The 27156-nt window shown below is 52.4% G+C and overlaps 11 protein-coding genes and 1 non-coding gene across 12 annotated transcripts; 7 read left to right on the top strand and 5 right to left on the bottom strand.

Moving 5' to 3' along the window:
- Window positions 1-618: 618 nt before the first annotated feature.
- EJ05DRAFT_510038 (ADP-ribosylglycohydrolase) lies at window positions 619-2117 on the top strand (the record flags this gene model as incomplete). The annotated part of the gene is made up of 2 exons (XM_033748146.1): window positions 619-826; window positions 925-2117. The coding sequence occupies 2 exons, from the start codon at window positions 619-621 to the stop codon at window positions 2115-2117; spliced, it is 1401 nt and encodes a 466-aa protein (XP_033601641.1).
- EJ05DRAFT_475414 (uncharacterized protein) lies at window positions 2100-3971 on the bottom strand. The gene has a single exon (XM_033743791.1). The coding sequence runs from the start codon at window positions 3787-3789 to the stop codon at window positions 2140-2142; it is 1650 nt and encodes a 549-aa protein (XP_033601640.1). The 5' UTR covers window positions 3790-3971; the 3' UTR covers window positions 2100-2139.
- Window positions 3972-4252: 281 nt separating this feature from the next.
- On the bottom strand, window positions 4253-7020 carry EJ05DRAFT_499609 (uncharacterized protein; the record flags this gene model as incomplete). Its single annotated transcript, XM_033746870.1, has 11 exons — window positions 4253-4718; window positions 4788-5214; window positions 5262-5289; window positions 5343-5623; window positions 5691-5721; window positions 5779-5907; window positions 6039-6111; window positions 6161-6319; window positions 6381-6480; window positions 6559-6573; window positions 6633-7020. The coding sequence occupies 11 exons, from the start codon at window positions 7018-7020 to the stop codon at window positions 4253-4255; spliced, it is 2097 nt and encodes a 698-aa protein (XP_033601639.1).
- Window positions 7021-8734: 1714 nt separating this feature from the next.
- On the top strand, window positions 8735-9730 carry EJ05DRAFT_437639 (kinase-like protein; the record flags this gene model as incomplete). Its single annotated transcript, XM_033741795.1, has 1 exon — window positions 8735-9730. One exon carries the CDS (start codon window positions 8735-8737, stop codon window positions 9728-9730), a length of 996 nt encoding a protein of 331 aa, XP_033601638.1.
- Window positions 9731-12848: 3118 nt separating this feature from the next.
- Window positions 12849-14971, top strand: EJ05DRAFT_336286 (rhomboid-domain-containing protein). Its single transcript, XM_033740883.1, has 3 exons — window positions 12849-13539; window positions 13591-14543; window positions 14621-14971. Exons 1-3 carry the CDS (start codon window positions 13014-13016, stop codon window positions 14738-14740), a joined length of 1599 nt encoding a protein of 532 aa, XP_033601637.1. The 5' UTR covers window positions 12849-13013; the 3' UTR covers window positions 14741-14971.
- EJ05DRAFT_336287 (uncharacterized protein) lies at window positions 14972-15685 on the bottom strand. Its single transcript, XM_033740884.1, has one exon. It carries the CDS (start codon window positions 15638-15640, stop codon window positions 15203-15205), a length of 438 nt encoding a protein of 145 aa, XP_033601636.1. The 5' UTR covers window positions 15641-15685; the 3' UTR covers window positions 14972-15202.
- Window positions 15686-15778: 93 nt separating this feature from the next.
- Window positions 15779-18052, bottom strand: EJ05DRAFT_510033 (uncharacterized protein). The gene is made up of 2 exons (XM_033748145.1): window positions 17777-18052; window positions 15779-17723 (listed from the first exon to the last, which is right to left on the bottom strand). The coding sequence occupies exons 1-2, from the start codon at window positions 17951-17953 to the stop codon at window positions 16029-16031; spliced, it is 1872 nt and encodes a 623-aa protein (XP_033601635.1). The 5' UTR covers window positions 17954-18052; the 3' UTR covers window positions 15779-16028.
- Window positions 18053-18160: 108 nt separating this feature from the next.
- EJ05DRAFT_475405 (uncharacterized protein) lies at window positions 18161-20482 on the top strand. The gene is made up of 5 exons (XM_033743790.1): window positions 18161-18417; window positions 18468-18864; window positions 18920-18957; window positions 19008-19172; window positions 19221-20482. Exons 1-5 carry the CDS (start codon window positions 18346-18348, stop codon window positions 20412-20414), a joined length of 1866 nt encoding a protein of 621 aa, XP_033601634.1. The 5' UTR covers window positions 18161-18345; the 3' UTR covers window positions 20415-20482.
- Window positions 20483-20759: 277 nt separating this feature from the next.
- EJ05DRAFT_475403 (longevity assurance proteins LAG1/LAC1) lies at window positions 20760-22652 on the top strand. The gene is made up of 3 exons (XM_033743789.1): window positions 20760-21060; window positions 21107-21844; window positions 21898-22652. Exons 2-3 carry the CDS (start codon window positions 21200-21202, stop codon window positions 22321-22323), a joined length of 1071 nt encoding a protein of 356 aa, XP_033601633.1. The 5' UTR covers window positions 20760-21060; window positions 21107-21199; the 3' UTR covers window positions 22324-22652.
- A 409-nt stretch (window positions 22653-23061) lies between these two features.
- EJ05DRAFT_336146 (uncharacterized protein) lies at window positions 23062-24330 on the top strand. The gene is made up of 3 exons (XM_033740882.1): window positions 23062-23369; window positions 23685-24077; window positions 24150-24330. Exons 1-3 carry the CDS (start codon window positions 23303-23305, stop codon window positions 24251-24253), a joined length of 564 nt encoding a protein of 187 aa, XP_033601632.1. The 5' UTR covers window positions 23062-23302; the 3' UTR covers window positions 24254-24330.
- A 561-nt stretch (window positions 24331-24891) lies between these two features.
- EJ05DRAFT_537507 (DnaJ-domain-containing protein) lies at window positions 24892-26362 on the top strand (the record flags this gene model as incomplete). The annotated part of the gene is made up of 2 exons (XM_033749389.1): window positions 24892-25050; window positions 25168-26362. The coding sequence occupies 2 exons, from the start codon at window positions 24892-24894 to the stop codon at window positions 26272-26274; spliced, it is 1266 nt and encodes a 421-aa protein (XP_033601631.1). The 3' UTR covers window positions 26275-26362.
- A 259-nt stretch (window positions 26363-26621) lies between these two features.
- EJ05DRAFT_t33 lies at window positions 26622-26734 on the bottom strand. The gene has a single exon. It is a non-coding gene; the product is annotated as a tRNA-Ile (tRNA).
- Window positions 26735-27156: the final 422 nt, after the last annotated feature.

Raw genomic sequence — 27156 nt, 5'->3', positions numbered from 1 at the left:
TATTGCACTTTATAATCTGTCATGTTGATCCCTCCTCGGTCCAAGTACCAGGCAGTAAGTCTTCAATCACCTCCAGCACGTTGTCATCGAGCCTTATAAGCATGCAGTAAGTGTCCAGCGACCTTCACCACGACGTCATCGAACCCTCCAAGCATGTAACCAGGGTCGTCGCGCGAGACTTGAGAATGACTAAGAAAAGTCCGAGGTGGAATATCGACGTTCCAACGTCCGCGCAAATATTCACAAAGAACCACGCTAAACCCAAAAAGGGACTCTCACTCACGTGTCAGCCTCAACTAGAACCACATCCCATCCCATCCAAGCCTGAAAAACCGAAACCACAAATCCATCCTTCTCATCCCCTGGAGCCGACGACCCAAACTCAAACTTTGGTTCCAGCACCATCTACTCATCACCATGACAACCCAAAACCACGACCTTTTCATCCGTGCGGTACATCACTCAGCCACCACGTGCCGAATACGAGATAGTGGTGGATATGTCCAAAAAGCTGCTGCCTGAACGTAAACCCCCCGACACAACATGCCAAGGGGGATATATAAAAGAAAGCCAAACACCCACACGTCAAACACATCTCACACCCATCAACCTCCCACAATGTCCACCACCCCTCAACAACCCCCATCCCCCCTCCCACCAACCGCCCCCGACCGCGCCATAGGCACAATCCTCGGCTCCGCCCTCGGCGACACAATCGGCCTCTACACCGAATTCCTCACCCAAGACGCCGCGCGAAAAGCCTATCCATCCGCGAAATTCAGCCTCGTCGAGCCCGTGACCCCGTTGCTGGGTGATAGCCACCGGGGTATTTCCGTCCCTCTCATTCCCCTTTCCTCCCCCTTCCCTCCCTCTTCCCTCTCCTCCAACCATATAAACAGACCATCCTAACCCAACCAACCACAGACCGCTTCCCCCCCCGTACCTGGACCGACGACACAGACCACGCCCTCCTCTTCCTCCTAACCTACCTCTCCACCCCGACCCCCACCCCCCTCTCCGCCCCCCTCTTCGCCGCGCGCCTCCGCCGCTGGACCCGCGAGGGCATCCGCGCCCTCTCCCGCCCCCCCCTCGGCACAGGAAACACCATCGCCGGCGTCGTGTCCAGCGCAAACTACCTCTCCGACCCAGCGCAAGTCTCGCGGGAGTACTGGATCCGACATGGGCGCAGGATGGCGGCGAACGGGAGCTTGATGCGGACGCATGTGATTGGTGTTCTCGGGGCGCCGGGGGGAGAAGAGGAGGTGTGGAGGGTTGCGGCGGAGGTGGGGGTTGTGACGCATGCGGATCCGAGGTGTGTTGTTGCGTGTTGTGTTGTTGGGGGATTGGTTAGGGGGTTGGTTAGGGGGACGGTCGTGCGGGAGGGGGATGTAGATTGTTTGCTGGAGAGGAGTTGGGCGTGGGTGCGCGCGAGGGGGGAGTATGCTGATCCGAGGGCTGGGGAGGGGGAAGGCGATGTCCTAACGGACGAACAAGCTGCTCGCCTGCTCGACAAGGCGGAGTTCGACAGACATGTTTATGCAGACACGTACGCGCAGCTCGCGCTGGATGAGAGGCGCAGCATGGGCTACGTGTATAAGTGTCTTGGCGCGGCGATTCTCGCGCTGCGTCTTGCTATGCGCGGCTGCGCTGGTGGATATAACAACGACTACGACGACAACAACAACAACAAGAACGACAACGACAACACCAACGCACACCTCTTCGAACGCATAATCACAGACCTAGTAATGCAAGCCGGCGACGCAGACACCAACGCCGCTGTCGCGGGCGCGCTTGTCGGCGCGTGGGTCGGTCGAGCGGGGCTGCCTGCGCACTGGGCTGATGGGCTTGTGCATGGGGAGTGGCTTGTTGGGAAGGCGGAGGAGGCGGTGCGGGTAGCTGGGATTGGCGGGGATGCGGAAGGACAGGGGGAGTATGTGCCTTCCCCGGACACGGCGCCGGATTTCGGCATGGGGGAGATGACGGAGCGGGAGGTTTTGGCGATGGAGAGGGGGGTGTGGGAGAGGATGTTGGTGCGGAAGAGGGAGCGGGAGGAGGAGGAGCGGAGGAGGAAGGGGTGGGGGATTATGGGGTTTGTGAGGGGGTGGATGGGGTGAGATTAGGGGTTTTTGTTATTTATTAGGGGTTGGATACGTGGTCTGCGTTGGTGTTGTTGTTGGTGTTGTTGTCGTTCTCGATGCCATGCCTGCTGATGCCGCAGTACTCGCGCACCACGCTCTCAATCGCCCTTCTACACCCCTTGTAATCAAACACCTGCGCGTGATCCCTATCCTCAAACCACAGCACCCGCAAATAGCCCTCCTGGTAGACATCCCGATCCCGCCCAACACTCTCCGCCCTGCTCCGCCCGGTAAGATACTTCCACACACCCCCGGCATCAACAATCAGGTCCCGCCCCGCCAGACAAACACACACGGGCCCGCCAAACCGGGCCATCAAATCCCGCTTCCACACGATATTCTCCGTCCAGAAAAAGTGCCGCGAGAGCGTGTGCGCAACGCACATGTCCGAGCTCGCAAAATAGTGCAGCTGGTGCTCGTTTGCGCGCCGCGGGGCCCGCTTGACGAAGTTGTACGCCACGGCCGGCTGGTGGAGGAGCAGGGAGATGGGGTCGACGAGCACGAGGGCGGCAATGTGGGGTTTTGAGAAGGCGGTGCTGGTTGCGCGGACGGCTGGGCGGCGGGCGGGCGTGGCGAAGAGGGCTGAGCGGAGGACGTTGCATGCGACGGCGGTGCCGTACGAGTTTGCGACGAGGACGCAGTCGCGGATGTTGTGGGCGGTGAGGACGCGGTGGATTTCGGCGACGAGGACGGGCATGGAGGCTGTTGCCTGGGTGATGCGGGCGCTGATTGGGTGGATTTCGAAGACGAGGATGCCGGTTGAGGGGTCGGCGTGGGCGAGGTCGGCGAGGAGGGTGGCGTAGGGGTAGAGGCCGATGCCGATGCCGTGGATGTATACTATCGGCCTTGTTGTTGTGGATGTGTGGGGACGGAACCAGTATGGGAGGGTCTCGGAGGGGGACTTGTGCCGGGCCAGGGGGAGTGGTTGAGGGGGGAATGTGAGGAGGAGGCGAGGGAAGGACAGGCGGTGGTAGGTTAGACCGGCGTACAGCAGGCGGGTTGTGGTGTATACATCGACGATGAAGACGAGCTGGAGGGTAGATATCAGGAATTGAAACACGGGGCTTCTGGGGAGACTGACCAAATACCAGACCAAGGGTCGATGCGACATCCCAACGCTGTCAAACGTCAGGCGAAAGGACTTTGCCGTCCCTCTCCCTTCCTCGATCGTACGCCCAAGTTTCCTCTCGAGCCCAACGACATATTGCTCGACCTCATCTTCGTCGAGCGAGTTGGCCGCGACGTCGTTTCTCGAGAAGAACCCCCACCGCACCCACTCGCGCAGGTTTTCCCTTTTGATCTCATGCAGGGGCGCGTCCAGAAACCACTTGCGCAGATAGGTCTCAGGGTCGTCCAAGGTTTGCATGCATTCCTCGAAGAGTGCCTCTCGCGCAGCACGGTCTGCCAGCGGAGGGTGAACAGCCGCGGACTGGCTGCGGGCTCGAAGAGGGAGATACACGAACAGAAAGAATGCGGACTCGGTAAGGGCATATATCTTGAGCAGGAATGGTAGTGGATGCTTCCTGACGATAGCAATCGGGAAGAAGAGCCAGAGAATGCTGTAAATGATTGAAAGAGGCGCGATGGCACGCAGTAGGGATATGGAGAGGAGAATAAAGATCCATTCAGCAGTGGACGTGCCTATCATCGTGAGGCCTTTCCGTGAGAGGTGTGATACGAGAAGCGAGCGCGGCGCATATCCAGGATGGAATACACTATAAGACGACCGGGGCTGGCAAAGGATTGGTGGGTTTTTGATAGCTCTACGTGTTAGTCTAGCTGATACTCATGGATTGGCAATCGCCATGTTGAGGCATGCGTTTCACACAACGCAAGGAGGCGTGGATATATATATATATATCATGATGGGAGAGGTTGGGATAAGTTTAACACGTTGGGCACGCGCAGCCACGTGGGTGTGGATGACGTCGGGCTGCAGCCCGGGGTAAGTATGACGCTAACCTTGATAGGGGTATAATTAATATGGGGCATGCAGTGTTTACAATCTCGGTTGGAAAATTGGATAGTCCCATCAAGAGGCTAATTACCAGAAGGGAGCAATGTGCCGAGAAACATGGGAATCACCTTTTACAAATAAATTACTACAATACTCAGTAGTCTCGACTCCCCATTCTCTCAAATCGCGAGTCTCGTGTGCTCGCCCTTCCAAGATTGTTCGAGTCGCGCCCAGACGCCTCCGCACTCGGCCTGGCATCATCCTCCCAGTCATACATTGGGTAGCTTTCGCTGAAATGCCGTCGCCGCTCCGGGCTAACAAAGCGCGGCTCGTTCTCGTCGACTGTCAATAGCACGGGCTGCCGTAGCCCCTTCTGGCGGCCAAAGTATGTCCTGATGAACCAACTGATCTGCTCGGCGCCGTGCGCAACGTGCTCACGTGTGCGTATGCTGAAGACGTGGTCGAGTTGCTCGAGACTCAGATCCTTTGTCTCGGGAACGAGAAACACGATCAAGAACCAACCGACTACGTTCCAGGCGGCGTACCAGCAGAACGCACCAGTGGGCGTGAAGGCTTTCAGGAAGGGTGGCCAGGTAATGGCCAAGAAGAAATTGAAGAACCTAGAGTTCAAGAGTTAGGAGTTGGCGTTCGCCATCGGATGGACAGACTCCAGGTACGGCAAGGCTCACCAATTGATCGAAGTAGTGACTCCCATACCAAAGTCTCTGTTGTAAAGAGGCATTGACTCTGCCGAGTACGTGAACGGGACAGGCCCTTCGCCGGGAGAATAGAAGATGGTAAAGAGATACATGCCGACGAATAGCAGAGCTACTTGGCCACGGGATGCTTGCGTGTCCGTTGACGAGGACGCCGATGTAACGCCAACTTGGCCGACGATTGGCGTAGCAGGGCCCAATTGGAAGGATATGGCGACAAGCAGCATGGACAGAGCCATAAAAGGAAAGGTGGACAGTAGAAGATTGCGGCGACCAAACGAGTCAATCGTCCAGACAGCTGGCAATGCAAAGACGAAATTGAGGATTCCGAAGCCAAGACTCGTCAAAAGGGCCTGCCGTTCCTTGAAGTGAGCATTATGTACGAGAATATCGCTGGAATCTGGAGAGTGTCAGACTGATCTTGGACTGGCGGTGGTGTACGCTTACAGTATATGAGTACGTTGATGCCGCAGAACTAAGAGGATTAGCAATATATATCTCAGGCTCAAGACTCATCCGTGTCCATACCTGTTGCATGAACATACATATGACAGACGCCGTCAGCGCTCTCCGGTTCCTACCATTTGTGAAGAGCTCCAGGAATGGTTTGTCATACTTCATAATCTTCTCCTCCTCTCCCAGCAGGTGGTTGATCAGGAACAGGTCACGGGCGGCTTGGAGTTTGGTGTGGCGGAGTCTTTGAAGAGCCAGGAAGGCCTCTTCGTATCTGCGTTTATCCTTGCCCTCTCTTGCCTTTAGGAGGAGCCATCGAGGGGACTCTGGCAGGACGTAAATATACATGACCACGACTAGAGGCAGTATCATCGGGAGCATGGTAAGCGTATGTCGTAATGATGGTCAAAGGTGGGAACATACCGGACTGGCAAGCATAAGCCTCCAGTTTAGGCTCTGAGCAGGATATGTTAGCAACATTGATGAGGGGAGATTATGGGTAGTATCCTACACAGTGAGCGGAGGCAAGAATAGTCTTGTCAGCATCGGGAGACCTGCATTGGGCTGAGGCTCCAGAACCAACGTTGTAAAGGACAACACCAGCAATGTAGCCGCACATGATGCCGAAAGCAGTCCACATCTGGCAGTCTATTAGCGAGGCTGATGCGACAGTGGTTTCTAGAGCTTGAATTCATGCTACGTTGGCTATACAGAAGATTGCCCATGGGTGTCTTCAGCCATGGTAGGTCGTCAAGAGATGGAAGCTCGTACCTGCCACATCATCACCAACGCTCCTCTTATGTTTGATGGAGCACACTCAGCAGCAAAGATGGGAATAGTAGCACTAAGAATGGTTAAGCCGAGTCGTTCTTGGAGACTAATAATGATTGTACCTCTTTGGCCCGATACCAAAACCAAGCAAAAGTCGAGCTACAAAGAGCTGTTGCCATGTCTGGGGAAAAGCTTGCCCCAGACAGGTGATTGAGGAAATAAGACATGTCCAGAAGATGGTACCTCGGCGGCCAAGAAGCTTGTTCATGGGGTAGTTCAGCCTTGGAGTAAATCAGTGAGCAGGCAAAGTTGGACGATGAAGGCCAGGACCATGTAGCGTACCAACAAGAGAGGGTACAGCAGAGGTAAGGAGCACTGTTGATAAGGCCCTTGAGACCTATACTGCCATCGATTCCGAAAGCAGGCTGATAGAAGATTTGTGCTAGGGTGATTCAGTGTTGGAATTGTGATGAAGATATGCTGGTTCTATAGATATAGATGCAAAGCATGGCCGACTTACCCCCATTGACCGCAGCTATAGGAGGAATGTGAGTGACAAGTTGGATGTTGATGGCAGATACAGAAGCAACTCACATTCATCCCATCCTTGCACAGCGGCGCCCAGACTGCAGCATATGATGAGGAAATACAATCGCCAGGGCTGGTTGAACTTGTCGATTCGACGGTCACTTCGTTCGAGTTTGAGATATTGCTGTTCACGTTCTTTCAGGGCCAGACCATCTTCTCTTGGTCGATCGAACGCTTTCTTCGACTGGGCAAGGTAGGCACCACGAAGAAGGTAGTGGTGGTAGTCGTCCAGATAGCCATCTGATTGGTCGACCAAAGTCTTGACGGCGTCGTCCAATTGCTGAGCAGACCAACCCGAGAAAGCAGCGGCAAAATGGCGATCTTTGGGGCCTCTTGCTCCTGGAGCAGCGTTGTCAGCATTCTTCAGGTTTGGAGGTGGATTCGAAGTGTCCATGATAGGCAGACTAATGTGAAGGAGGTCAAGGCATGGGACGTAGGCGGCGTAGGCATGATATGAAAGTGGGCAGGAGGACATGTATCAGATGGGAGCATGGTGGCTGAGGCTGAGCAGTGGAACAAGCACAGCAGTGTATCGTTCTGGGCCATGCTGTACTACACGCCACGGCATGCAGGCATCAATTGACAGGGCGAAGATGTGCTGCTGCCTGGCGAGGAGACGAAGTGAATAGGGAGGCGGGCATGGCAGGTCAGCTGAATGGACAGGATTGGATTGAGATGTTGATGGATGGGGGAATGGATGGATGAATGAATGAATGATGGATGAGAGATGAGTGGCAAGCTGCATAATGCCAACCAACCTATACGACCGAGACAAGCTGTTGACCGGTCGGTGGTGGTGGTGGTGGTGGTGGTGGTGGTGGTGTTGGTCGTGGAGGGAGGCAGAAGAACTACTGTACTGTCCTGTACTGTCCTGGACTGCTGCGTGCGCACTGTTGGGCCCAGCTGGAGCAGATCCCCCGCCATGTGCTAGCTAGAACGGGGGGCAGGACGGGGCGGATTAGGCGGCCGTGGTGGGGGCTTTGGCGGCTTGGACAAGCCTAATAGGCGGGACAAACGGGCTGGATGGTGCCCGTGCAAAGCGACGATTGGGCGACAGGACCGCCTAAGCATTGGCGGGGAATTGGGTTTTTGGGGGGTCCAAGGGAGAAAACGGGGAGGGACCGGGGGGGGGGGGATAATTCCCAAATAGATCCAAGATCCATCCCCAAGGTCCAGGGAGGGAGGGACACACGATACGATACGATCCATTCATTCATTCATTCATTCATCCATCGCTGACAGGCTTTGCTATCCATCATCCATTCTTATACTACTACCTATACACACGCACACACGTCGAAATACATACACTGTACACACAGCTGCAACAACAACAACTACTACACTGCTGCAGCTTGTTCTCATCTCTATCCACCCATCCATCTTCCGCCTCCTCCACGCGTCACTGCCGTCATCATCATCATCCTCCTCATCCTCATCCTCAGCCTCTCTTCCACTCCAGCTCCTGTACTTCCATCTGCCTCTCTCACTCACCCTCTTACACTCTCTCCCTCACCACATCTCTCCACATGTCCTGTCCACCACCATCCTCCGTGCCCTTGTGACTTCTTCGGCCCTTCTCCTCGTCTGATGCAGCTGCGGCCGGGTACAATGTCACTGGTCCACCCCACAAGTTCTGCCAGTTGTAGCTATTATTGCTGCTGTCATTCTAGCTTACCAGCTTCCTATAATAATACCGCCGCCCCGGAACCATGACCGAGTCTGGGGATCCCGAGCAGCTGCTCACCCGTGCCGAAGTCCGTCGTTCCATCAACGCTCTCATCCCATCCTCTCCTCCAGACACCATCATTGACGATGCCGTCTTTCTCGATCTCGCAAACACCTTGCAATCACATCCCGACACCAAGGATTGGTTCTCTCGTCCACGCCTCTACTGTCTCCTGCGCATGCTTGGCCTCGATCAGCACTCTCCCATCTTCCACTCCTTCATCCAAGACAACCTGCACGATCTCGCCTTTCCCTTTCGTGAAATCTATCTGCCCATGAAGCTCAGGGACGAGGACGTCCTTCTCGAGAACTTTCTTACCTCTCAATGGATCGTCTGTTCCCGCACCGAGCTCATGAATGCCTCAAACTTCACCAGCCATATGCTGACCCACCGTCATATCCGTGACGGTCATGCCCACTTTGACGAATATGAGAACTTGGGCAGAGGTGGCTCGGCCTCCGTCGAGCGTGTACGCCATAAGCTATCCGGTCTGTTCTTTGCCCGGAAGAAGATCCTGAGAGGAAACAATATCGCAACCCAGCAGCGCAAGCTCGAGGAATTCGAAAGGGAGCTCAAGGCCTTGCAGCGCCTGCGCCACAAACATCTCGTCAGCTATGTCGGCAGCTATACCGACCTGTGGTCCTTCTCCCTGATCCTGACTCCCGTCGCTGAACTGGAGCTGAAGACACTGCTTGAACGACAGGCCAAAGAGCCATTGCTCGGCGAAGAGGTCAACTGGCTGCGCAACGCTTTCGGTTGCATAGCCTCCGCACTCTCCTACTGTCATGAGAATCGTTTCAGACACAAAGATATCAAGCCTGGCAACATCTTGCTCAACGATGGCCAGATCTACCTTTGCGATTTTGGCATTAGCCATGACTGGAATGATCTCCCAACTGCCACCACCACAGGCGACCCCGGAAAGTTCACGCTACGCTACTGTGCCCCCGAGGTTGTGAATCGTCAGTCCCGGAATGAAAAGTCTGATGTCTGGTCCTTGGCCTGCGTCTACATCGAGATGATATCCGTCATCAAGGGACATAGCTTGCAAGACCTTGACCGCTTCCTGCTCAACGAGAATAGTCCATCAGTCGACTACTGGTGTCAACCTGAAGCTGCCAAAGCATGGCTGGACCACATAAGAGATGGCTCTCCCGACGATGTCGCTTTGGATTGGATCGAGAAGATGGTGAGTTTGGCGAGTGTTCACTTCGGGATCCCGTTTGATCATGTCAACAGTTCCGACAGAATCCTGGCGATAGACCGACCGCAGCAGACATTGTCGATGACATCCAAGCTCACTTCCACAATACCTCAATGGACGATTATTTCGTCGGCAGGTGCTGTGTCTCGAGATCACAGACGTCGGTCGTGAGCCCTACCTCAAGGTCCAACTCAAGTGTTGGCCCGACAGATATGACGCCGCCTCGTATTGAACATCCAAGTCTACCTTCACATACGACCACAGCTAGCTTTCGGCCTGTATTCACCGACAGACGACCATCACAGGATTCAAATTCAACCCCGCCGCCCAAAGGCAGTAGCTCACTAGTCCCGCGAACGTCACTGCGCTCCTCGGCCTCAAATACACCACCAACCCCATCGTCGAATCTGCTTCCGCTGACCGGCTCGCCTGGCCGAGACAAAGTGACGTCTCTTTCCATGACTAGATCTCGTAGCTCCGGTGGACGGTCAGGCCGTCTTCCCAGCATTCCGGGCGCTAATCACGATGCTCCGGCTTTCACTCCGCTTCCAGCACCCTCGTCTCCGCCAGGGCTCGGTATTTCGGCACATGAGCATACAGGTTCAGGCTTGGCCTGTCTCTGTGGAGCCAAAGGGCACGAGCGCCAGCTCTTTGAGGCACCGATAATGTCATTATTAGTCTACGAGGGGACAGACTTGTCGGATCATAGTGATGAATGCTACGGGCAATCGCGTGCTATTCGAGTCTATGAAAGCATGGACAGTACAGTCTGGAAGAACACTCGTCGCATGGTCGTTAGTGCCCCTGGCAGCAACTCGAGACTTCAGTGCACCTCTTACTGGCTGCCGCTCACAAACATCTTCTCGCAGGTCAATGCGGACGAGACATCCTTGTGGTGGTCGGACTGCAATCATGTTCAGAAGAGGGGAACAGGTGCTTGGGGTGAGCTGTATGACTGGGTATATTGCCCCGAGACACCCAATCACCACGTCTCGATACAAATGACTACTTCCCAGGGCAAAAGGCTGGTGGACTGTCTGCGATCGCCGTCAGGTGACACGGAGAAGGTGCGTCAATGCGGTCAAGTCACACTCTCGGAGAATCAAGCCCAGAGTCAGTTTGCATACGTCTGGAACATTGCTCGCATCCTACCTCGTTCGAATCAGCTTGCTCTCGACTACCGTATGCTCGTTCTCTGTACTCCTACCGAACCATCAGTAATGTACTCCACTCTGTACTCCGTCTACCCCGATATCGACTTTGAAATGCAACTCTTCGATGACGAAATCCAACGGTATAGCAGGCGAGCATACCGATTCCAGATCAAGATGCTGAACTTGAGCTCCCCCACCTACATCTCGAACCTGCGAGAAGAGCCAGAGGCGAAGTCAAGCATGAGGGCACAGTGTCAGGAGATTAAGGAGTTTGACAACACGGCTGTGATCAACTTTGCCATTGGTGATCATCATGAGTTTCCGGTCCCACCTTCCGGTAGGTGTATATGCTGTGTGGGATTAGCCAGTAATTAGCACACGCTGACAACGGCCCAGGGGTCGTGAAGTTGTTGAAGGGTATAACCGGCTGGACCATGACGTTCTTTGGTACGGTCCGACGACTCAAATCTCGACGAAGTTTTCTCGGTAAAGATTATGGGCCAGGCGATTTGATCCTGTGGGAACGGTCGTCGCCGAGTGGGCGAGTCTGCCAGCTTACGTTCAGAGTACACGCCGACGACAACAAGCGTGACCCTGCGAAGATCTGGACAGCAGGGAGCGGTGAGTAATACGTTGACGTTCCACGTTAAGTCATCGGCAAGGCTAATGCCTCCACAGTGAAGCGCGGCAGCTCACTATCAACGTCCAACGATGCCGACGCCAAACTGCGCGTCTTCAACAAAGCCAGCGGATCGCTCCTCGACATCCAGAAGATGACGGCCAACGACCCACGAGCCGAAGACACGACAAACGTACCACACCGCGTCTCGCATGATCGCGAAGAACACTCGGACGTCTCAATCACGTTTAGCGACGCGCGATACCGACGAGAGTTTATCAAGTTGATTGAATCGTTCAAGGAATCAGCAGCGAAAAGCGCATCATCAGAAGTGCGAAGATCGGCAGCACACAACAATCATGGACGAGTAGACTCGATCGGATCAGAGATGATGAATCCAAGCCTGAGGCAGACCAGGACACATTCAAGCTCGCCGGGCGGTCCGTGAAGGGGAGTAGACCCTACTGGACTGGGTGTTGCAAGGGATGGATGGATGGATAGAGGTGGAGTTTTTGGATACACCAAAATAATCATCGCATGCGCATTTTGATGGGGAGTGAGGGAAAAAGCTTGAATGATGATTAGTTATAGAGATACCCAGAGCCACAGGGCTGGCTTGTTGATGAACCCAATTAATGCAGTAGTTAATTACAACAACAACAACGATGCAAAACATTTTCTTTTGGGCTTTTTGAACAACCTCAGCTGAGCACACGTTGCATTACGTACACCAGTCCCACACAGCACAGCGCGGCTCATGGAATGAATGGGTCGTTGTTGTGGGGCGGCCGGCCGGGGCGGGTACTGTACTGTTTCCTGTATGGGATTGAATGCGAGCTCAGCCACGCGTCGTCAGTGGCGCAACGCAAAGGGACCGACCGACAACGTTGGTTTTGAAACGAAACGAAACGAAGTCCGGGTCTATTTATGGCCTCGACAAACAAAGGCGTGAAACAATTAGGTCAATGGAGAATGAAGATTTGATATGTTGAAGCGCTTTTGAAGAGTATATATATGAGTTGTTGGGCTGTAGTAGGTGGTGAGAGGGTGAGGCAGCTTATATATGACAATGAATGGATAGTACACAACTACCTACGCCCTACCAACTCCCCCGGTCACTGACAGATCACCGGCAGGCCTTGCGCGTGTTTCTTCTTGCTTGAGCCCTGGCTGGCTGGCTGGCGCTGGGTTCGATGATGCTCAGGCCAGAGCAGGGAATGGGGATGTCAGTTGGGGCTGCCTGTGGCTGTGTGGCGCTGCTGGGCAGGGAACCGCCGTAGATCTACCACCACAGCTTTTCCCTGACCGACCCGATCTATCCTATCGTCAAACAACTCTTTTTCTTCCCTAATTACCTTACCACCCTGCCTTGCAGTAAAATACTCCTCCCGCCCTTGCGTGCTGTTGCATTGACGGGTCCTGCAATCCCGACCCTCGTTCCACCACCAGCGCCAGTCTGTCGTTCTGTCTGTCTGCCTTTTCGCTCCGCTTGGTTCATTCTGAAACACTCACTCCCCCCGGCCGCTCCAAACCTCCCTCCTCCGAGCAAATAGCCTTGTCCCCCCGCAACCCAACGGCTCTGCCAAAACAGCATTCCAACTCTTCTCGTCCCCGTCCCGTCCGACTATTGTAGCTTTGTGACCTTCTGCGAAGGATCACCCAAACTTCGTCTCCGCTCATCATGGCGGCCAACGACTACTACAACAACCAGCCTTACGATGACTTTCACCATGCAGGTCCTCAGAGCTCTGGCGCTCTTGGAGGAGTAGGAGGAGGCAGGCAACACGATGCGCACGACATATCTCCAGTAGCATCGCCCTTTGATGACAGGAATCAAGCATACAGTCACCAACATCCTGATATCAGCCATCAGCCTAGCCTACAGACTATGGACTCGTCGTATCATGGCGCCGCCGGTAATCCCTACGCAACACCTTCTCCGTACAATCACAGTTCCGATCCCTTTGCCGACCAAAACGCGATTCCACTTCACGCTGCTTCAAGCCAAGCGCCCTTGAACCCCAAGGACGGGAATGGCGTCTATGGGGTCGACGCGGAAGGCCAGAGCAAGAATCGCGGTCAAAGGGGAAACAACGGCAGATATGTGCGGAAGAAGGAAGGCTGGTTCACGGGAAAGATTACATATGTGTGCTTTACTCTCACTTTGGTGCAGATTGGCGTCTTCATTGGTGCGCTGATCAAGAATGGTGAGTTGCTTGAACTTGTTGTTTTTATTGGCTTCTTACTGACCGCCGCAGCTGTTGCAACTGGAACGCCCATCATGATCAAGCCCAGCTTCAACTTCATGATCGGTCCCTCGCCATGGACGCTCATCAACATGGGCTCCAGATATACGCCTTGTATGCACAACCTCGTCAACGTTACCGGCAGGGACCCTCCCGTCAGTTGGCCATGTCCCAACGCAACATCCCTCACCGGACCCTTCTGCAGCCTGAGCGAGCTGTGTGGCTTCGGGGGCTTCCCAACACAACCCCCTGGCACCGCTGTCGATGACAGAAGCCAGGAGCCAAACCAGTGGTGGCGCTTCATCGTGCCCATTTTCTTACACGTCGGCATCATACACATCGCGTTCAACATGCTCCTCCAGATGACGCTAGGGCGCGACATGGAAAAACAAGTCGGCAGCATCCGCTTCGCCCTCGTATATTTCAGCAGCGGCATCTTCGGTTTCGTCCTGGGCGGAAACTACGCCGCGCCGCTGCTCTCCTCCGTCGGCGCATCCGGCGCCATATTCGGAATCATAGGTCTCGTTCTGCTTGACATTCTCTACACCTGGAAAGACCGCCCAAGTCCCGTCAAAGACCTCCTCTTCCTCATGCTCGACATCATCGTCATGATCATCCTCGGATTCCTCCCCGGTCTGGACAACTTCAGCCATATCGGTGGCCTGCTCATGGGCATCGTGCTAGGCATATGTATCCTACACTCCCCCAACGTGCTCCGCGCCCGCACAGGCGAAGACGAACCCCCATACGCCGCCGTCAGCAGAAACGCGCAGGACGACGAGCCAGCCATCAAGGCATTCGTGCGTCAGCCACTCGGCTTCTTCGCCGGCCGCAAGCCGCTCTGGTGGGCGTGGTGGCTGTTCCGCGCCGGCGCGCTCGTCGCCGTGCTGATTGGATTCATCCTCCTGCTGCGCAACTTTTATGTTGATCGTAACGAGTGCCAGTGGTGTCGGAAGTTGTGCATTGTGAGTCTGCCCTTTTTGTTTTTGCGTATCATGAATCGGGAAGTAATGAGTGTATACTGACGTTTCTGAATTTGCAGCCGATTAAGAATTGGTGTGAACAGGGGAATGCACCCGAGGTTCAGGTGTCGAATCAGACGAAGCGGGAGTTGTTGTTTGGGATGGATGCCGAGTGGGTTGGGATGGGATGGGGGGTATGACGGTGTTGTGGTAGGGAGAGGCATACCATATCGTCTGGTATCTGGTATGAGGAGATGTTTTGAGGGTGTTTTGTTTTGTTTACGTCGTACCGACATGATGCGGTTCTATACCCACCCCACCAGACTACTCGGGCAACAGTGCAAACAGTATCGAACTTGTTGTTTTGTTGGGGAGATTTATCAGCATCGGCATCGGTCATCGGTCATCGGTCATCATACTCATACTCATACACATATACTCATATTCATATACTCATACACATATTCATACTCATATACACAGGTATATATATATAACTCTCCTTTGGCATTGCGGACGGCGTTTTTTTCTTCTTTCTTTTTTTCACTTTTGTCTTGTTTTGGTTTCGTCTTGTTTTACATTTGTCTTGTTTTGGTTTTGGTTTCGTTGTTTGCTGCTGGGTTACTGGCTAGTTGAGTTAGTTGGTTGAGCTAGTTGGTTGACTAGTTTGTTGGATTAGACTGGATTGGATTGAGTTGGATTGAGTTGGATTGAGTTGAATTGAGTTGGGAGGATTTGGGTTCAAATTTTCGGGGTATACTTTGAGTTTTTTTCTCCAAAAGAAAGAAGAAGAAGAAGGAGGAGAAGGAGGAGGAGGAGGAGTGTGGTTGGTCATGAGTATGGGTCTTTGAGTGTTGGGAGTATTTCGAGTATTTAATAAAGTAAAGCGTAACGTACGTACGTATAGTTCCAGTTGTCCAGGGCTCGTTGTTTGGATTGGATTGGATGGCTTTTTTGTCTCTCTTTATGTTAGTGGAAGATCGTTTGAGGAATGGAGGAAGGAAGGAGTATGTTCTGTGGCATATAGCATATAGCATATAGCATATAGCATGTAGCATGTAGCATATAGCATATAGCATATAGCATATAGCATATAGCATATAGCAGATAGCATGTAGTCCTAATATACAACTGGTACTGGACGACAAGTAGGAAGGCAGTTTGTTTAGTGTTGTGTCTCATGACGGGTTGGCTTGCGGTTGATTTCGATTAGATTGGATTAGATTGGATTAGATAGAGGATGATACGCGTGTGTGTGTGTTTTGCTATACTCTGTCTATACTATACTACACTATACATACGTACATACAAGAACACACTCTCGCTTAGTGTTAGAAGTCTAGCATGACGGTTTGATATACACCCCTTCCACCAACAACACACATACAGAGGGATATATATCTACATATACACAACAGCTCGATCATCTATCCCTCTTCCCCCTCCCCTCTCCTTCCCAATCCTCTCATCGCATCTAGGTAGGACCACCTACAGACTCTGCCTCCGCGCGGGCGCCGAGCCGCGGAACAAAAACGGCAGATACGCGCGCAGATAGACCTCAGTCTGGCCGAGTATACCCGTGGGCGCAGCAGCAGCAGCAGCAGCAGCAGCCGTCTTCTTCTGTACCCGAGGCGTTTGACCGGCTCCCGCGTCAGCTGCCTGCCTCTCAGCCCAGCGCCGCGCCTTTCTCGCCTTGATTGCTGCCCTTTCTGCCCTCTGGGTATACTCTGCGAGGAGGTCCTCGTATAGACGCGGGCGGGGCGCCATGGCGCTTGGTCTGAGCACGCGCTGGCCCGGGATGTCGAGGCTTGCAAAGGAGACGTGCTCGGGCCAGTCTTTGTCGCGGACGTATTCTGCGTTTGCGACGTCGCCCCATTCGATGAAGACCTGTGCGGGGTCGTCATCTGGCAAGGGGGTGATGGCGCCGGGCTTGGTGATGGTCTGGGTGTCCTGGTAGATGCCGGCGTTGAGGGTGGACGTGCCGGTGCCGGAGGAGTAGTCCATGTCGCGGTTGCGCAGCATCTCCAGGAACGCGCGGAAGGCGAGACCTTGTTGGTCGATGCTGGGCGCGATCGGGGGCCGGGGCTGGAGATTGTCGAGCCAGTGCTTGAAGTTGACCGGGGCGCGCGGCATGTACGCGCCTTGTGGGCTGCCGTGCCAGCCTTCGGATTTGTCGTAGGCTACTACGGATTTCTTTGGGTCGCCGAAGATTGGTTTCAGCACGGCGCCGCGGGTCTCGGGGCGCCAGACGAGTTTGTTGGCGTTGTACCGCTCCAGTGCGACTTTCTTGAAGAGATCCAGGGTGCGGCGCTCGAGCATTTCGCGGTGGAGGATCTCGTGCCTGCAGCCTCGCAGCACGGCTTCTTCGAGCTCGGTCGCGCGGGCAAAGTCGCCTTCTGCGCGGGCTTGGCGAGCCTCGCGGAGAGAGAGGAGAGCTTTATAGCGGCGCTCGGCTGTACGGACGGCATGACGTTTGTCGGTCGTACGCTGCTCGGGATGTTTCTTGCCGCGCTGATAGAGCCTCGTGCACGTCTCCCAAACCTCCTTCAGTTCTTCCTCGTGATCGTGATCCTCGCTTTTGGCCCATTCCTTGAGCTGCGCAAATTCCGCGTCAGGGGCCTTCAACCATGCAATTTGTTTCTCCAGAAATTCGTTTGCTTGCTTTGCAATGTCCATGCCATGGATTCCCTTGAGAACATGGGCAAGATCGGCAACGCTATTGGCTTTTTGATCCTGCAAGAACTTTTTTCGGTCCTGTAGCCATTTCTGCAGATGTCTGCTGTGCTTGGTCGCAGTATTATACCTTTGACTATGTCTCTTCGGCCGGAAGTTGGCTACCTCGATATCTGTGTCCAGCAACGAGGGGTGGCCCATCTGCTTTGCCAGCTCTTGCATGATGTCTGCCTCTGTAACCTCTCCCCGTTCTAATAGTTCCTGATCCTTTTCAAGACGCTGTTGGAGCAGTTTGACTTGTTTGTTCTTGAGTTTCTTCAGGTTCGCATAATTTTGCCTCCAATTGTATTCTCGTAGCATGCGGTATTCGCGGAGCTTGTGAAGAGCGGTGCGACAAAGGTCCTGATCCCGAAAATGTACCACAGCCAAAGCTTTCCACAAATCTTCTCGTATTTCTGGTGCAACTGAGCCCTTGCCTACAAATGTAAGCTGTTGAAGCGATTTCTTCTCCTGTGAGCCGGTCAGAACCCGATGAAAAGACACATCAATATAGGAGCACACACTTGCTTGTCCGATGCCAACAGATCGCGCTTCAGTGAGTACACAACTTGTTTCGTCCGGATATTCTCAAACACATATAACACCCGTTCATGTCTCGGGCCTCGCAACATTCGAAGAAGTTCCTGATTGAGCGCAGTCGACGCGCCCGTCAGCTTGGCTGTTGCCGTTGTGCTAGCCATGATGAGTAGAATCCGCAATTGCGGATCTAGATGGCTTGAGCAGACGAGTGCTTGCAGTCGTTGAGCTCAGAATCACAGAAAGTTCGGAGTCGGAGCTTGTGCTTAGTGTGCATGCGGGTAACAAATTCGGTCCCTGAATAAATTACGGCGAAACTGCACTAGCGGCGCAAACAGACCAGAGGGAGGAGCATTGTTCTTGGGCCTGGGGCTGCACCTTAGTGAAGTCAACAAAGCTTGTCGGTCCACGAGATGAATTGTGCAGAGCGACTCATGTCAATATCGGCCTGGAAAGACAACTTACCGCAATGACCTAACATTCTTTTGCTGATTGCCACTACTCGCCTTCATGCGAGCGTTCACCTCCGCAGCCGATCCTATCCCCGCAAGCTCGGATGGCTTCAGATCTTCAAAGTGGTACGACGCAGAGCCCGCTGCCTCGCGAGAAGCCGTGGCTACTCGAATACGTATGATTGCACCTCGTATTGAACGTCGCTCATCGCTCATATGCCACTAGAATCGCCGTCTTAGACACCTTCACGGCCTTACTCTCCGCAACCTCTCTCTGAACCCGAAACTCTCACGTACCCGTCGCGCACCCATTGATGATGATGGTTTACCCTCGGCGCTGAAATCTGCATCCAAGGCCCTTGCCTTGCGCGAAAGTAGACCGCTAGAACACTACCACTCTGTTGCAGATCTACGTGGTCCCGGGAGCTCGAAAGCCCCCCAGGATGAAGTCACAAAAGAAGACAAGTCACCGCCCACGCGACCAAGCGCTACTAGAACGAGGAGAAGAAGTACGATGGAATGGTCAGGAGCTAGTCCAGTTGCTCGTCAGAAAAGATTGGAAGACGTAACCGAAGGGAGAATGGCAGAGACGTTCTTTTCGTTGCACGTTGAGACACAAGCTGGTGCGCCTAAATACTTTGGACTGCCATGAGTTGTTTACTCACAGCTCACTGATAGACCCCATCTATGTCAGCGAAGTTGCCGGAAAAGCGATGGTAAGGGTTGATGGCTAGTGAGCTTGACTTCACATATTGACCATCGATAGAATCCCACGTTTCGATATTTCGATCTCGACCCGTGCGGTCCCGCTGTAACGAGGCTATGCGCCCTTACTGTCAAGATATGGGCGAAGATGGACGGCGTGGCCGAATATGTCTTACTTATCGAGTATGACGTAGATCTCCGTGCCCTCCAGTACATTGGCAAATCTGTAGGTCAGAACATCATTATCACGATATCAGTTCTCTGATGCGTGCAGCTCGAAACGTTCAGGCAGCCATTCCCTCCAAACTGCATTCTGTTCCACCTGACCGACGGTGTCTATACAAGCTTCTTGGACATTTCGACTCCGTTCAAGCTTCGCTCCCAGGCGAAAGACTCGTTAGAACGCGTGGCTGTCGGTGCGGCCACATCGCCGTACGATGCCCTCATGCAACTTTCAACGCTTGATGACTGTATACAAGATGCCATCAATACTCGCGAGCGATTGGCTTCAGAGATTGAGGACATACTTCAACAGAACAAAGGCTCGGAAACGCTAATTCGCCAGGTACCTGAAGTAGAGCTCCGCGTGAAGACGATAGAGCAAGCAGTCAGTGCACAGAAGAAGCGAGTAGAGGCTGCAAAACGACAGAGAAAGGCACTCCAAGAATCCATCGAGTCCCGCCGCACTGCCATAGCAACAGGCAGAGAGGCGCAGGAGACAGCGCAGGCCCAGATTGATGAGGCTCAAGATGTCATAAAGAATGCGCGACTGCAGTTGACTAAAATCCACGAGGAATCCAATGGTCAACGGCGCCGTATCTGTGAGGATCTAATGCGAATCTATCCAATCGAGCCGATTAAAGATCAGCCCCTTGCTTTCACGATCCGGGGTCTGGCCTTACCGAATTCCGATTTCGATAACGATCATAAGGAACAAGGGATTGCTGCGGCTTTGGGACATGTAGCCAAAGTTGTCTATCAGCTGGCACTTTACATGTCTGTTCCGTTGCCTTATCCAATCAAAGCCAGAGAATCAACCTCATGCGTGGAAGACCCCATATCTCAGACAAGCGGGCCAAGAACTTATCCCCTTTTCTTAAAGGGTAGCGTTAGATATCGGTTCGAATATGGCGTGTTTTTACTGAACAAAGATATCGAGATATTGTCGAATCGGCTCGGACTACGCTTACTGGACATTCGGCAGACATTACCCAATCTCAAATACCTTTTGTATGTTGCGACAGCAGGACAGGGAGAGCTACCTGCCAGGAAAACAGGCGGTGTCCGAGGTCTGGTGCGTCAGATTAGCACACCTGCATCAGATACTGAAAGTGTCTCATCTACGTTGGTGATAGACGGTGAGGGTCACAAGGAGCATAATATGAAGTCGCGTGCCACGCAAATGCTCAAACAGTCGCACCAGAACGGGAAAGCCGTTGGTATGTCAAAGGATGGACCCTCGCACTGAAGCTATTACATGGACCTTAGCTTATCGACTACATGGTCTATTCGAACCAAGTTTTACATTGATAGCACCTTATATCGTGAGGAGCGTCATATCTGACAAGTCATTATCCACCCGACACGTGTAGCACATCCTAGATTCTTAACGGCAAAACCACCTCAGTACTTTCATATATCCAACGACAGATTATGCTGTTCCTGGACGTGAATACAGGTTTGACTGCCACTAAGCATTGTGTCAAACGTTTCAGGAAAGGGGCGCTATATGGTATGTAAGCGCTGACTTATACAAATAATACGGTAACTAAAGTGCCGATCGTGCTCGGGCGGAGGAGCTTTGCTCAGGGTCCCGAAATTAAGAGATGTACTCCTGATAAAACCACCTCAGCTCTCTCCTACGATAAACTTAGCTCCATGCACATCAACAGCATTTAATTCAGCATAGCATGGCATCCTCAGAACCATTCCCGGCCGTCTCCACAGCTTATGAAGCCATTCGTGGCGACGGCAAACAAAAATCATACGGTGGCAGACAAACAATAAGCACACGACCGCGGCGAAAGTCCAGCGGGCTAGGCGCAGAACTTCCAGGAGACAACACAGCAGTATCATTTGCGACTCTTTCACCGCCGCCTTCTCCATTACCCGAAGTGAGTCGTCAGCTCATACCAAAAGCATTCTTAGCTGACGTGAAAGGATGCGATGCGATCGTCTTCGGACGGGACCAAACACCGTCGCTCGAAGAGAAGGAAGGTCAAGAGCTTGTTCCGACGCTGGAAACAGTTTTCAATGAAACACACATGGGTCAATCCGCTCGCCATATGTCTCATCGTTGTCGCCATATACCTAACAAATCCCTCCAAAAGTAACCCCGTCTATCCCGCTCTGTTTCTCTCATATCCTCTTCCGCAAGCGCCTGGCGACGATAAACCGCTACAATATGGCAAAGGCAAGCTGGACTTTGCGTTTGTCTCGTTCTATACTGTATTCCTCTCTTTTACGCGCGAGTTCCTCATGCAGCGCCTAATTCGACCTCTTGCGATCAAAGCCGGTATCAAGTCTCGCGCCAAACAATCAAGATTCATGGAACAATTCTACACTGCGATATACTTCTCGATATTCGGTCCGTATGGTCTGTGGGTTATGTCTAGGACACCGGTGTGGTATTTCAACACTACCGGGATGTACGAAGGGTTTCCGCATAAGACGCATGAAGCAGTCTTCAAGGCATACTATTTACTGCAAGCCAGCTACTGGGCACAGCAGATGATCGTCCTCGTCTTGCTATTGGAAAAGCCGCGGAAAGACTTTCAGGAACTTGTGGCGCATCACATTATAACCCTGCTGTTGATTGGCCTCAGCTACCGATTCCACTTCACATACATGGGACTGGCGATCTACATCACGATGGACGTCAGTGATTTCTTCCTTGCCGTAAGTATTCCTTCGTTCAACTGTGGACTATTGTTAACCTGTCCATGTTGCAGACATCCAAGGTCATGAACTACGTCGACTCGCCCATAATGGGTCCCTATTTCTGTATTTTCCTCTTCGCATGGGCCTACTTCCGACACTATATCAATCTCAAAGTGATGTACTCGATTACAAACGAGTTTATGACTGTCGGTCCTTTCGAACTGAATTGGGAAACCCAGCAGTATAAATGTACGCTCAGTCAGTTCATTACTTTCGCACTCTTGGCGGCTTTGCAAGCTGTCAATCTCTTCTGGTTCTTCCTCATTCTGCGCATCGCATATAGATTTGCGGTCCATAGGGAGGCCAAAGACGAGCGAAGTGATGATGAAGCAAGCGACGAGGAGGTCGAGGTCGAGGTCGAGATGGAGAAGAAGGGGAAGAAGGCCAGTAATGCCAACGGCAAGGCTGTTGCTGCAGAAGCCAAGAAGGCACGGTAATATGAACATTTTCCCAACCTGTCGTCAGTTGAGTAACATCAATGCATTCTCTACGCCCTTACCGATTCTTGTATGGTAAGCTCTTTTTTCTATTCGTGTATCCCTTTAACGCATTTTCAGCTTGGGCTACCTTGAGTAAAAATATCTGTCTGTGGAGGATATCGGTCTTAGTCTGCTAAGTCAATTCCAGGGATCGCAAGAGGCGCGTGCGTGTATATAATCTTTGTGGCCGTACGCCGCTCCTGACAGGTCGTAATTTAGTAATTGGGCCTATTCGAAACGTTTAATCACCTTTGCTTATCGGCACGCTACCAGGCGTACCAGCAGAATCGCGAGTTAGCGGCATGACAAGTAGTTCGGATGTTAGATGCCTACGTCTAGCGCGCTGCAAGTTGTTTACGCGGCCGCCCCGCACCCGGCTCACTACGTCATTTCGATACACCTCAGATCCCACGCCCGGATAAACCATGTGCGTGACCATGTGCCAACGATGCATCTGACGCAGAACCAGATCCCAGAAGACAGACAGGCAGGGAGCAGACCAGTCAGAGATTACACACTGCAGCCTGTCCAACAGGCCGTGCTAATCTGTTTCTTGCTGTCGCTGGCGGCTTCTACCTCCCTTCCCTAACTAAGGAACATAGGGCAAACAGCTACAGCGACCCGGCGGCTACGTAATACATCCCTCTATGGTCAGAAGGTTGGCTATTGGGGGCGCTTCCGCTTCCCAGATTGCCTCCCGGTCAACTCGCTTTATAAGTCTTCACTATCTCGCCGCAGTCCTCGTGCCTCAATCCCTTAGCCGCTCACCCCTCCTTAATTGCTGGCATTACACGTCCATTGCTGCCTACATATTCAAACTGTCGTACCCCGGTGGATCGCGATCAACTTGAGAATCTAAGCCGTATCCCCGTTGCGAGCTACACTCTTCCCGCAGTCCGCGTGTTATATTATATCCCCGATACCCCGCCAGCCCAACATGGAGACCATCACGAACGCCGCAAATGCAGCAGTGACCACAGCCAGCAAAATGGTTTTTGGAGAAGGTACCCAGCAACAGTCAGGCATTGAGCCTAAGAATGGTGAGCAAGGAGGTGTAGGGGAACCCTTTGACAAGGGCAATGCTGGTGAGCATATTCCGCCCGGCGGGCGAGCCAGCAACAGCGACGCCGATGGTGCTGTTGCGAGCATTCAAGCATATCTTGTCAACGTGCTTGGTATGGCTACGAGTGCGGACTGCCGCCGTGTTTTCATTCTGTATACTGCTAGCATGGAGTTTCGGGAGAGGGTTCACCGAGGAGACATACTGACTGGAGCTGTAGAACCTGCCTCCGACGACCACTTCAACAAAGCTGCCGAAGCAAACCCAACAACATCCTCCACTGATGACTACACGACCAAGAGCGTAGCTGCCAAAGATACCGGCGCCGCAGAACCCACCAAGGACACCTCCGCCGATATACCAGCCGTTAAAGAGACCGAAGAGACCCCCAAGGAAGATACCGAGGAGAAGACTGATAGCAAGCCCAAAGAAGGCAGCAAGCAACACCCTGAAGCTGACCCCACTGGCATCCTCGCTCACAAGTCGAACGCCCCGGAAACTCATTTCCATGCAGACAAGCCAGACGCTGGAGACGATAGAAAGGAAGCCAACCCAACGGTCGAGCCGCCAGCGAAGACTATTGCGCAGAAGGAGCCTGGCTCAGGGGTAACTGAGCCATTAAACAAGGAGCCGTTGGATACCAGTAAGGATGGTGAGTTCTTCCAATGCCGCAACTTCTGCTTGCGAGGTTCGGTCCGACTGAAGTGCTAATCAAACTGCGCAGCCAAGAAAGAGACTGCAACATCACCGTCCCCGTCTGGCAAGGAGAAGGTTAGCAAGCTGGCCAAGCTCAAGGAGAAGCTGCATATTGGGAGCAAGAAGGAGTAACTGGGTGGTCTTGACCTATGCGCGGCTATTGTTTACCTATACTTTGGCATTGTTTACTTGATGTCCTGCATGCGGGGCCTAGTGTTTTTTATATCCTCCATGCAAATCAATGTCGCACACCTGGGTACTGTTCGATGACCAACATGCACAATGCTCATCCACGCTCTAAGCCATTCACAAACAGGATAGACAGCCAGCTGAATAACGTAACAAGCGATATACTACACTCCAGAATTCTTGAAATCATGGTCTCTTCGGTATGCTGACCCAAAGTACATCGCAGCTCAGTGGCTTCCTTTGGGGAACGACAAGTGGTAGCACAAGGCACTATACAGACCGCCAAAAGAAAGTCGGAATAAAAGTTCAGCTCGCCCATGGCAAACGGGCCACACTTTGCTCGCTTCGATGTAAATATTATTGAACGCTTTACATCCTTGCGATATTAGTTGGTATCCATGCAATAATAACACATCCAGAACAGGGCCGGGCCAAGGAAAAAAAAAGCAAGTTTTGATTGGAAGACCACATAATGATATAATAGGCTGCGTCTTCACATTCCCACTTGCGTGTTTGTCAGAGCCTCTGATATATATATATATATCAAAAATCAAATCTGTGCCTAAGTTTTTCATGCGAATATGGCTCCGGTGCCGGTCACAGAGGACTATTATAGAATCCTGGAAGTCGACGAGGCTGCGTCAATCGAAGTGATAATCAAAGCCTACAAAAGGTTGGCGCTCAAACTACACCCGGATCGAAACCCCAATAAAGGCGATGCTACTAAAGCTTTCCAGCTAGTAAGCGAAAAAGTCTTAACTTATCACTGTTTATACATGGCTTTTTCCAAGAGACCATGCTTTCCTAATCCAGGAAGACCCCTTTCGCTAAATAGAACACTAATTCATTTGAATTAGCTCGGACAGGCCTACGAAACACTAAAGGACACTAGCAAACGCACAGAATACGATAGTCTCTATTACTCCTCGATCAAGCGGACGGGCTCTGGACAACAGCATGCCCAGACCTCGCGATCGCAGACCCGCGGTGAAGCTGCGCAGATTGCCTCGTACGTGAAGGCCCAGCAAGAACGCAAAGAACGCTGGTTGGCGCAGGATTCCGCACTAGACTCAGTAATCTTCGAGCTACAAAGGAGCATACGGCAACTGGAATCCCAGATTAAATACTTGAACAGCATCGCGGCAGCTGAGGCGGCGGCAGAAGCACAGAAGAACGGCTGGACAACATGGCTGCTATCCCCACTGTACAAGGCAAGGGTAGAAAGCGAGGAGGAAAAAGCACGCAAGGACAGGCAGAGACAGGAGCGGAGAGTCGAAAAGGACCTGAAAGAGCGGTGGCTGACGCAGAAACGAGAAGAGATCGATAAACAAAAGAATCTACGGGACAATCTGAAGAGGGAACTTGATCGTGCAGACAGTGCAGACCAGGAGCGGATCCGGGTGATCCAGGAACGGATTCGGCTGAGAGGGAACGCCGAGAGACAACGAAGGGAGAATGCAGAAAGAGAAAGAGCGGCCAAAGCCCGAGAACAGGAACGGAAGAGACAGCGCGAGAGAGAACAGGAACTGAAGAGACAGCGCGAGAGAGAACAGGAGCTGTTTGACCGGTATTTGAGAGAACTGCGACAAAGAGAAAAACAACGAATGGAGGAACATTTGGAAAGGGAACGGAAACAGCAAGAGGAGCGCGCCCGAGAAGCCGCAGCGCAGCAGGCAAGAGCACGCCGCGAGGCGCTATCATTCGCATGGGAAGATGCATTATCCGGTGACAGAACGCGCAAGAATCTTTGCGACCATGGGGGCTGGTGGCCAAAAGTTCACGGTCGTGCAGCATGCCCAAGATGTTACGAAACTTGGACGTATCTATTACAGTGTCCGGGCTGTGTTTTGAAGGCATGCCCACGTTGTCAGAGTACGATTCGGCCAAGAAGGCCGAAGCACGGATACCATCGGGGAATGAGAAGTCCAAGTCAAATACCAGATTACTTTGACGTATGGGATTAGCTATGATACTAGGACATGTAACGGTCTTCTTGGGAGTAGGTCGGTTCTTTATTTCTTATAGCAAGTAGACTCGTTAGATGGTTCTAGGTATATATACTACTATCTTTGAGATGGATAGATAAATCATATAACTGATCACTATAGTAGTGCTTAAGTACCTTTCTTTTACCTATCTACATATACTAAATCGCAGGTACCTAGTCTAGTCATTGAAAACTATTTCAATCAAGGAATGATGATAATGATAATAAGTTAATGAATAAATGATCACGTATTTGTTTATTTATTGATTATTTTGTAGATTTCTATGAATCTTGTTCGTAGACGAACGACAAAACAAAACTGAATAGTCCCGGCGGGGATTGAACCCGCGACATTCGCATTGCCTGCAACAAGCCATATTAGTGGTGATCAAACCGGCCAATATAAGAACGACGCGCTACCACTGCGCCACGGGACTGTTTAACTGAGCATGAAAAAAGAGTAACTAATATCCTGCAGTTTACTAAGTGAGAAAGCGACTTTAGGTTGTAGATGTGCTAGGATGGAATATGGATTTTTGGGAACGGCTCAAACGGAAGCTGTGATTGGGTCCTTCGAGGAGATTATCCACTTCAACTTAATTACCAGGCAGGCCTTGTGTATTGAGTTTGGAAACGACTCATCTGCAACCACGGCACTCACCTATGAGTGACGCTAATAATCGGATAGACAAGGAATTATCGGCGCGATAGAAATCAGCAGGAAGAAAATGCAAGGTAAACTATCATCTTTGAACGGTATTCCCGCTCCCGGAGGTATACCTCATGTGCTGCGCCTGGCTAAAACTGGCTGAATTTTAGAACCCATTATATGAGCAAGTCCAGCACAGTTCTCCGTACG

Source organism: Pseudovirgaria hyperparasitica (assembly GCF_010093815.1).
Source record: "Pseudovirgaria hyperparasitica strain CBS 121739 unplaced genomic scaffold EJ05scaffold_6, whole genome shotgun sequence".
In the NCBI taxonomy this organism is placed as follows: Eukaryota; Fungi; Ascomycota; class Dothideomycetes; order Acrospermales; family Acrospermaceae; genus Pseudovirgaria; species Pseudovirgaria hyperparasitica.
The sequence above is the reverse complement of the archived record's forward strand: the minus strand, read 5'-3'. Positions and strand labels throughout refer to the sequence as shown.